Raw genomic sequence first — 10,972 nt, 5'->3', positions numbered from 1 at the left:
AAACACAAAAATTGAATTAAGATATTGCATACATAAATATTAAAGACAAAATTAAAATATTTTTTCATTAAATATATAAGAAAATATAATTTTAGAAATTGCAAAAATAAAAGAAATTAAAATGACATATTATATTTTGTTAAAATGTAAAATGTTGGCTCCTCAAACAAAAAAATGAAAAACTGAAAAGGAAAAGCAAACATTTGCAATATATATGTGACAATGAGCTTGTATATAGAATCCATAAAGAAATCTTAGAATTGAATAATAAGATAATAAAGAATCCATATTTTTTTAAATGGGGGAAATATTTCAATAGGTGCTTCATAATAGGGTATACACCTGACCAATAACACAATTAGAACTTCAGTAAGTTCTAAATAATTGTTACAGATATTTAATTTGATAAACTGCACCTATTAGCTTTGAGGTTTTGGAACACAGTGGACCCCATCCAAAGTGCTCCTCCTAATAGACTTCCTTCTTAATGACCATAATTTATTTTTTATTATTTCTTACATACATCACAATAGAGGAGTGCATTACATTTATAATTTTTTGCATTGCAATTCTTAATACACCTTCATGCCACAATTTATCAAATCTCTGTTTGTATGTAAGGTATGTTGACAGCAGATTCACATCTTCATACATGAATTTTGTATAGTGATGACCATAATTTCTGTTTTTGTTATTACATATTATGCAAGTAACAGCATCTTGGTTGATATGGCATTTGTGTTGAATAATTAATGATTGGAAAAATTTGAGATTAGTTAAGTTCCAAACATCTTTCCAGATGTAAGAAATATAACAAGAAAAATGCAGAATTCAGTCAAGAGATACTGTGCTCAATGGAATACCATTTTATCATGAAAAAGATGAAATCCCATCATTTGTGACAACATGCATGGTATTATGCAGGCTGTAAAAGGTGTTATGCAGGCAGATAATTGTGTTAAGTGAACTAAGCCAGGCACAGAAAGACAAGTACTATAGGATCTCGGACATACACAGATTATAAAAAGTTGGTCCCATGGAAGTTGAGATATGAATAGTGGTTACAGGATGCAAGAGGGAAAGTGGAAGAGATTTATCAATGGATACTAAGTTATACTTAAATAGGAATAAGAAATTCTGTTGTGATATTGCACTGGAGAGTGACCATATATAATAATAATATAATATGTATTCCAAAAAGCAAGAAAAATGATTTTGAAAGTTTTTACCATAAAGAAATGATGAATGTTGGAGGAGATGGATGCCTCATCTGATTTCAACAATATACGATATACATATGTGTCCAAAAGCCACATGGTACTCCACAAATATGAACAATTACTATGCTCTTATGTATTACTCAAAAATAAATTTAAGAAGTTTTTAAGAATATTTTTTAAAAGATAAAAAGTGTTGACTGGTTTCTCATAAGATGTAAAATTTGAGAACAAATGTTGGATAGAAGACTTGATAATACATTGGGTTGAAGATAAGACAGATGATAAATAATTTGAGGGACAAGATGATGAGAGAAGCAATTAAGAGTCATTTGCAGATGTCACAAATGTCACTGTATAATTGTGGATAAAAGTGAATATTCTTTGTAGGCAAAGTCTTCTACAGCAGAGTTGCTCCAAGAGAAAGCAGTAACAAGGCTCATACTGAGTGTTCATTTTCTTCCTACCTACCTTCACTTGTTTCTCCTGGGAATAGTCTCATGACACCTCATTTTTCTGTCCTGTGAATAGAGTATTAGAGAACTGAAGGACTTGGAAATTTTTCAGAATCATAAAATAAAGGTAGTAAGCAGAGAGTAAATATGTCACTTTTATGACAAAATATCTTTATAACAATTCATTTTGAAGAATAAGAACAAACTTATCAAAAAATCCCATTCTATGTTAGAGTTTTTAAAGTACATGTGTGGACATTACAATAGAGGATAGAGCCACAGACACAAGACTTCTGGTATCTAAAGCAGTCTCAGGAGAATAGTCTCTAGTGGCCCCAGGACTCTCATTAAAATCTGCATGGTTCCAAGTTCCACCCTGAGGAATGAAGAAGACACTAACTTTAAGTTACAAGAAACTCCAATTTCAGAAGGGACTCAACACAGACATTCAAAGGGGAAAACTGCCTTAAAACTTATCCCTGAGTTATAACATATATGAAATCCAGAAGAGCCACAGAAGGCAACCCCTGAGTTGTGAGACTACACTTTTCCTACAGCTTAGTTACCTCCTAACTTCAAAAGACTGGGAGGTGATTCTCTTTCTTTGCAAGGTGGGAATAAAGGGAGTTTATTTTTTCACTTCTTATAATAGACATTATTCTATGTCTTTGAATAATATAAGGCCTATGAGTGTGATAGAAGGTATTGAAATATCTGTGGAAACAGGTAAGTTGTAAACTAAGGATAGTGCCAGTTCATTCTTGGTAAAGATGAAAATTGTATGGGGAAAAGACTGTAAGAACTGAAAACACAGAATAAGATGGCAAAACCCAGCTGTATAAAGATGGTAAGGTTTGGAGAAAACAAATAGAAAGTTTGACACAGTGTTACAGGCATCTTGTTCTCCAGTGGCTGCCAAGGTCACTGGAGTGATTAAAATAATGTCATACTGACAAAGCTCCTACCACTGCTGTGCTTGAATAGTATGAGCAAAGCAGGATTCATCATCATCATATATGACAAGGATCATAAAATCAAAGACTCTTTAACCAAAATCACTGATGAAGATTGTGTAAACTACACATATGCTGATATCTTTGAATCTTCTCTCCATGAACTCATCAAGAGCTTGTGATAAGTATGAGTGATGCTGAAGTTTGAAGACTTTTTTTTCAGCCTGTTTGTTTTTCACTACTCATTCAGTTGAGCAAGAATGGGGAAAACATCAATCCATGCATTCACATTACTAAGTGATATGATTCTTCAAATCTGTTTGGAGATGTTTATAGCAGTACATTTCATGTTTATAGCAGTACAATTCACAATAGCCAAGTTAAAGAACCAACCTAGGTGTCCATCAACAGATGAATGGATAAAGAAAAGTGGCATATATATACACAACAGAATTGTAGTCATCCATAGAGAAGAATGAAATGATGGCATTTGCAGAAAAGGAGGTATAACTGCAGAATACCATTTTATGCAAAATAAGAAGACTCAGAAAATTAATGTACTTATGCTATTTTATATGTTTCTCTTCTACAGAAGCCAGAGAGAAAAAGGCAGGGAGGGATCTCATGAAAATAGAAGGAAGATCAGTAAAGTAGATAAAATTAGGGAAAAACAGGAGGAACTGGGAATGAAATTGATTGAAGTATGTCATGTGCATGTATGAATATGTCACAATGAAACCCACTTTTGTGTATAATTATTGTGCACCAATTTAAAATTGCCTAAGATAACCCAAGCAATAAAGAAACTACCAATTTCTCAGAAAACTGCTTATAAAAATAAATAAGTAGCCAGGCACGGTGGCACACGCCTGTAATCCCAGCAGTTCAGAAGACTGAGACAGGAGGATCACAAATTGAAAACCAGCTTCAGCAATTGCAAGGCGCTATGCAACTCAGTGAGACCCTGTCTCTAAATAAAATACAATAGGGCTGAGGATGGGGCTCAGTGGCCGAGTGCATATATACATATATAAAGAAAGAAAGAAAATTGCCTTAGAAAAGAAAGTCAATGGCAATGTTGACTAATAACATAACAGGTCAGAAGTAAAAAGTATCCATTTGGAGAACATCCAGCTATCTTTACTATGTGTCAAAAAGTATTTACTAATACACTTAAGTAAAAATAATGGAAGCGTTTGTGGAGAATATGGGATTCTGTGTTTTTCCAACAGCCGTTGCACAATTCTTAGTCAAATATCTAAGAATATTTGACTTACATTAACATTAACCGACTTTGACTGTATAATGAAGGATACAACATTTTAAAACTAGTCTGTCTCTTCCCTACCTTATACAGATGTCAAGATATGAAAACAAACTTTTTTGATTTTTTTTTTCTTTCTCATCACAGTACAATAGGTTGGGAAACAAGAAGAAATGACACCACTGCAAGGGAGAGTTAGAGAGGCTTCCCAGGGCAAGTGACATCTGAATGATCTTTTCAGTACAGTTAGGTTTTCATCAGACAAAAAAAAAAAAAAAAAGGCAGAATGAACATTTTAAGTAAGACAAACAAGATGTGCAAAGTAGAAGAACGAGGAACTGACTTCCTGAATTTGGAAAAAAACAGACTATTCTCACACAGGGGAGGCTGGCAGCAGGAAATGAAGATGGACAGGTGAGACCTTGAACCCATGCTAGAGTAAGTCCACATGTGGAAACTTAAAATCAATTAGCCATGCAAGTGGTTCTCCAGACTCTCAACACTCTGCAGCAAGTATGCTCTGGAGGTGCACCTACTGCCCACGTCACCTTGGCAAATCAAGCACATCTCCAGTTTCATCTCAAACAAGACCATCTTAATAGCATTTATATCTTTGGGTAGCTATGAGGATCTATGAGACAGCATAGCTGAAGCATGCATACAGATTAGAAGTTATTAGCATTTTATGGCATGTGAGCAAAGGGAACTCGAAAGGCATCTATAATGAAGTGATAGAACATAGACTTGATATAGAACAGCTCCTAGACAGGAGGCAAGAGGTGGTACAAAAATCTAAATGAGTAAGATAGCAGAATAGAGGAGACCTTTTGAGCCTAGAAAAAGTGGACAATAAGAGAAACTGAGTTGTCCAATGAATTGAAGCAAGGACCTGGAAAACATGTAAAACTCTGATAGTACAATGAAGGAAGGAAAGGAGACAGGCAGAGAGAACACCATATGCCAAGGAGCAGTCATCTAAAGGATCAGGGTGTATTTGAAAAATAGAGGACATATTGTCCTACTTAAACATAGGGCAGGTAGAGGCTAAGCCAGGAGATTTATCTTGCTCTCAGTTTGTGAAATGCACCGAAGCTCACGTTGGGGTATTTGAATTTCCTCCTATCAGCAGTATATAGCCAGGCACTGTTGTTGACAGAGCAAATATATCCTGTATTTAGGAATCCAGCATCTGGTCAGTGTGGTCACATAAAGTGAACCTGTAAGAAAGAGACTTGTGACACACATTGAAGGAGGTGCTCAATTCATCTTATAGGGAGGCTTCAAGGCAGTAGCAGAGGGATTTAAAAAACAGACATAAGGAGTCCAGACATCTGGAATTCTGGAAGTGACTTCACGGATGTAAAGATGAGAAAAAGTAAAAAACAGAGCTCATGATAGCTCTTTAATATCTACAAATAGCCCAAATAGAAAACTCAGGAGGAAGAATATGACTGGTTCTGCTTTGAAAATTTTGCACTGAAAATCTGGTGTTGGAGAGATTCCAGAAGAAATTTTAAGTATTTTTTTCATAGAGACTGGAATTAGAGGGTGGTAAAAAAATAAGTGGTAACCCAAATAATAAGAGTGGAAAAGATATTCCTGTAAAGGTGACTATAATAGACTGGGAACCTTCAGAGGAAAGACTCTTTGTGGAATGGTCTCAAAGAGAAGCTGTGTGAGTCTTGGTTGAAGATTGCTTGAGTAGACCTGTGGCCCACCTTCAGGTCTTTATGGTAGCTGAGACTTGTGTCTATAATGTTCTCTCCCCTAATCTTTATGTATTGCTTACAGATTGTCATTCACCTCTCATTTAAGTTTATCGCATCCTCAGAGAGGGCTTCCCTGACTGCATAAACAACAATAGTGATACACTCCCATTTGACAGAGGTGCTACATGTCTGGTACTAATGTGTTTCCCATGCAGTTAATCTAATGGCATATCATAGACATTAGTCAATTCATGACATTTGATAGCCAATTAAATACTCCATACCTCACTTTCATCTTTTGTAAATCCAAATGATAATTCCCACTTCACAGACATGTGAGGATTCTGTGAGGCAGAGTTGCCTAACCCCAACATGTTTTCTGGCACAATACCAGTACTGAATAGTTGCTAATTAACTTCTACTCTATTCTATAGCCAAAATCATAGAAAACAGCAACTCTTCAAATAACAATATAGTTTCATCTTTTGTCTTTTTTTTCCTTAATCTTTGTAAATCCTATAATTTACAGTGTCTCTTTCTCCCTCCCTCTCTCTCCCCTCCCCAACACCTCCATTTTCCACCCCTGCTTTCTTATTATTTTTCTTTCCCTTCATCTTTGTGCCAGAAGTTAAAATCAAAATTCTTTGGAGATTCATCATATTGGTTTCCTGCCTGTGTCTCCCACATGAACTGATGTTTGATGAATAAATGAAATAGAAATGTGACTTGAAAAATTGATCTAAGGAATTTGAGTTTATTCCTTTCAGGTCTGGAATGCAAAGACCATTTACCAAGCATACTAGCTAGAAAATATCCTGGAGATTCTACCCAAAAATTCAAAAGTTGATCCAGATATCATGACCAGAATATGACATTTTGGAGTGAGATAGTACTTCCAAATTCATTTGACTCCAAGGTAGCCCATTATATTTTAGGAGGCTGTTTGAAAAGAATTTTGATGAAAATTTCCTAAGAACTTTAAAATCATTGATGTGTTTTAAGAATTTGTTAAGAACTACTAATAGAGTATGTTACAAGCATCAAATATTATCATGGACCGGAACCCAGCAGAAGTAGCAAGTATAGTACATTTATCAGGTCTAGTCATTTTCACAATGGAATCACTCTGGAAGCCACTGGATGGTGGGGTGCTCTGATTTAAACAGAATTGCACTGAGAACAATATCAAAGTTCTTTTAGAAATTTTCACTGATGTCTTCAAAATGTTTAAATATTACACACATCATTTTAAATAACTTAAATGATTGAGTTATTTTATTTGTTCAATCCCAAGTGCCAGTGTACCATTAGATTACAAGAAGTATTTGAAAAATATGGTATCACAAAACCAGTGGATGAAAGCAAAGAGATTTTATTCATATTTTCCCTCTTCCATGCAGATCCTAAATGGAGAAGGGAAGGATCAAGAGGTTGTATGAGTAGAATCCAAGAAGATATTTGGTCCCTCTCTATGGCATAATGATTCTGTACTAGAATCATCACTTGAGCTTCTGGACCTTGATTACAGTTAGGTATATTTAACTCCCTCTTTTCCAGCTCTTTCTTAAGAATTGTCTTATCATAAGTCTGGTATGGTGGCACATGCCTATAGTCGCAGCTACTTGGGAGGCTGAGGCAGGAGGATTGCTTGAGCTCACAAGTTTGAGACCAGCCTATGCAACATAGTGAGACTCCAACCAAAAAGAAAGAGAGAAAATGAGTCTAACACTTGCTCTAGATTAATGTACAGGTGACATCAGTACAGAAGAAGGTTTTTATGAACATCTCAGAGTCTTGACCTCAAGCATATATACACCTATCATGTAAAGCTGCTGTCACCAAGAAGATGGGCAATCACACAGCAATAAACACTTTCCTTCTGTGGGGATTTTCCAGTTTCTCAGACCTGCAGAATCTCCTCTTTGTAGTGATTTTCTCCTCCCATGTGACCATCCTACTTGCAAATGTGTCCATAATGGTGGCCATCAAGCTCAGTCACAACCTCCACACCCCCATGTACTTTTTCCTCTTTGGCCTGTCCTTTTCAGAAACCTGTACCACGATGGTGATCATTCCCCGCATGCTAGTGGACTTGCTCTCAGAGAGCAAGACCATCTCCCTTCAGGAGTGTGCCACACAGATGTTTTTCTTCTTTGGCTTGGGAGGCAATAACTGCTTCATTTTGTCTGCCATGTCCTACGACCGTTACACTGCCATCCACAACCCACTTCATTATCCCTTCCTGATGACAAGAAAGTTCTGCTTCCAGCTCATGATGACTTCTTGTTTGGTTGGGTTCTTGGTTTCTCTGTGCATCACCATCATTATATTCAACTTCTCTTTTTGTGACTCTTACACCATCCAGCACTTCTTCTGTGACATCTTACCCGTGGCCAGCCTTGCTTGTGATTACAATTCCTATCATGCAATGGCTATTTTTATGCTTTCTGCCTTAGTGTTGGTGGGCAGCTTCATTTTAATTTTGATATCTTACATCTTCATTTTGTCCACAGTTTTGAAAATGCCTTCTACAAAGGGGAGGTATAAGGCCTTCTCGACTTGTTCCTCTCACCTCACCGTGGTGTCCATTCACTATGGATTTGCTTGTTATATCTACCTGAGACCAAAAAACATCAGCTCCTTCCGTGAAGACATGCTGATGGCCATGACATACACAGTGCTGACACCTCTGCTGAACCCCATCGTCTATAGTCTAAGGAACAAAGAAATGAAGATAGCCCTTAGGAAAGTACTAGGCAGTGGCAATAGGTTTATTTCTCAGATGATAAATAAAAGAGCCCTGAACATTTAAAAGAAAATTACAGAATGTTGATAAATAAAAGTGGATGAAGTGGAATGCATCTAATAAAAACCATAACTTTTGTACAAAGCAACTTAAATATTATCTGATTACCTGATATGTCCTTGCTTTACCATTTTTCTACTACAAACATAACACAATTTTAAAATATTTTCCAACATTATAATACATATGCACATATAAATGTAATAAACATAACAAACATATTTGGAACATAGAACTTTCATAATAGCAGTTGCCTATAGGGAAGGAAGAAAATTATAAAATTGTCTAAAATTTGAATGGCAGTATATTGATTGGGGATCCAGTTATAGTGGATTTATTCTTTATCAAGTCCCAAATATCCAGATATTTTATTCATTTTAAATATCTTAAATGGTTGAATTATTTTATTCTTATAAAGTATCATTCTTTTATTCTCTCATGAAATAACTCAGAGTTAACTTCATTTTATGTTTTATTTTTCTTCTGACTTATTCCCTGGGTAACAGGGCAAAAGACTTGGGATAATTTTCTATTTTTCAGAAATATAAAATGGAATCACCTACATTCAAAACGTATTTGAACAAATTGAATTTTACTCACTTGGTTTGTTTTTATGATGGATGAGAACAAATTCTATTATATGTGTTTCTATAATCACAGTGGTTTTATCAGAATAAAAACAAAATTTTATAGACATCCCAGTGAGTTCTAGAATCAGGAGAAGGATGGCTAAGTAGGAGATACTAGCCTCACCTCCCTTACACACACACACACACACACAACAAACAATAAGGAGACAGTTACCACAAATAGCCATAGGAAGGCTCCAGTTCAGTCAAGAGCATAAAGCAACAAAATATAACAAAAATGATAAATAAGAAGGAAGGAAGGGGAAGGGAATGAAAAAAAATAAAAACATGAGAATAACCCCATAGAAAGGATAGCTGGAGAGACTGGCTTAGTGGATTTGTCTGGAGAGGGATAGAAACAAGGAAGAAGTGTGGGCGCTATCTGAATCGTTCAGTGGTTGTCACCATGGTGCCCAGTGGCCTGCTTGGAGGAGGCTTTTCATAGTCTTTGCTGCTGAAGAAATTAATAGTCCCCAGGACAACTGTGAACTCTCCACAGCTTTCCCAGGAGAGGGCCCTGCAATGTTCATTGGCACTGACCCCCAGCAGCCAGCTCTGCAGAGGACACCCACAGCTTTCACCACTCAAGTAACCAGCTGTCACTGCTGCTATGGACCTCCAGGAGAGGGAGCACTCCTCTACCCCCACCCTCATCAGAATTAGCTACCATTGTACAACCTGGGGTCAAGAGCTGCCACACACTCAACCCTACACTTTTCCCAGATCTGTGTGTACTGCACTTCAGACTCTGTCTCTGTGGCTGCTCTGTGTATACCCATAATCCAAAATCCAGCTCTGTAGTTATTCTCTACATTTAGGTGCCTAGACACAATTGCATGACTATTACACGATCACTCACCCATCAAACATTCATGCCACCACCAACACTTGGGAGCATATAAGCCAGACCTTGTGCAGAGTGTATGGTTTCAGCCATGCAACAGCTACACTCCACCCAGCCATCACCTTGTACCCACTCACAGTTGAAGATCCTGACCCACCAAAATCAGTCAGTGAAGTCTGAAAGAGGCAACTGCTCCATCAACTGCACGTTGATCAACAGAAGGCTACAAGAAACAAGAAACCAAATAAATGATACCATTAAAGTAACAATAATTTTCAAGAGAATGATTACAAAGAAATGAAGACCTAGGAATTCAAAATAATGGTTTCCAGGAAGTTCAACAAGCTACAAAAGAACACTGATTGACATCTTAAAAACTCAAGATGTCAAGAAAACAATACACAACAAAAGGAACAATACACAACAAAAGGAAAAGTTTAAAAGATAGAAAGAAACCATAGAAAGTGTCAATAGTATGGTTTAGATGTGAGGTGTCCCTCAAAAGCTCATGTGTGAGATGATGAGAGAAGGTTTAGAGGTGAATGATTGGATTATGAGAGCCTTAACCCAATCCGTGAATTTATCTTCTGGTAAGTATTAACTGAGTGGTAACTGTAGGCTGGTCGGGTGTGGCTGGAGGAGGTGGGACTTTAGAGGCATGCCTTTGGGGGAATATATTTTGTCCTTGATAAGCAGAGTTCTCTCTGCTTTCTGGTGAGCTGCTTTCCTCCACCATGATGTTCTGTCTCACCTTGAGTTCTGAGGAATGAAGCCAGCCATCTATGGATTGAGGCCTCTGAAACCATGAACCCCCAAATACAATTTTCCTCCTGTAGTTGTTCTTGTCAAGTCTTTTGGTCAGATCAGCAAGAAAGCTAAAACAATCAACAAAACTAAGTGTTTTTTAGAAAGAAGTAAAATCACTAAATCTTTAGCTGTGTATCATGCGCATGTCATGTACGTAGCCCATGTATACATTTTAAAAAGAACTCAGATGAATCTTCTATTTCATGGTATTCTTTTTTTTTTTTTTTTTTTGGAGCTGGGATTGAACCCAGGGCCTTGTGCATGCAAGGCAAGCTCTCTACCAGCTGA

The 10,972-nt window shown here is 36.7% G+C and overlaps 1 protein-coding gene across 1 annotated transcript; it reads left to right on the top strand.

The window, feature by feature from the left end:
* The first annotated feature begins 7,444 nt into the window (after window positions 1–7,444).
* LOC144254706 (olfactory receptor 10T2-like) lies at window positions 7,445–8,410 on the top strand. Its single transcript, XM_077798196.1, has one exon. It carries the CDS (start codon window positions 7,445–7,447, stop codon window positions 8,408–8,410), a length of 966 nt encoding a protein of 321 aa, XP_077654322.1.
* Window positions 8,411–10,972: the final 2,562 nt, after the last annotated feature.

This window comes from Urocitellus parryii, chromosome 4 (genome assembly GCF_045843805.1).
Source record: "Urocitellus parryii isolate mUroPar1 chromosome 4, mUroPar1.hap1, whole genome shotgun sequence".
Lineage (NCBI taxonomy): Eukaryota > Metazoa > Chordata > Mammalia > Rodentia > Sciuridae > Urocitellus > Urocitellus parryii.
This window is presented reverse-complemented; position numbering and strand designations above follow the sequence as displayed.

Bases quoted from the DNA above. Each gene is read 5' to 3' on its own strand.
- LOC144254706 (XM_077798196.1), top strand. From the start codon at position 7,445: ATGGGCAATCACACAGCAATAAACACTTTCCTTCTGTGGGGATTTTCC.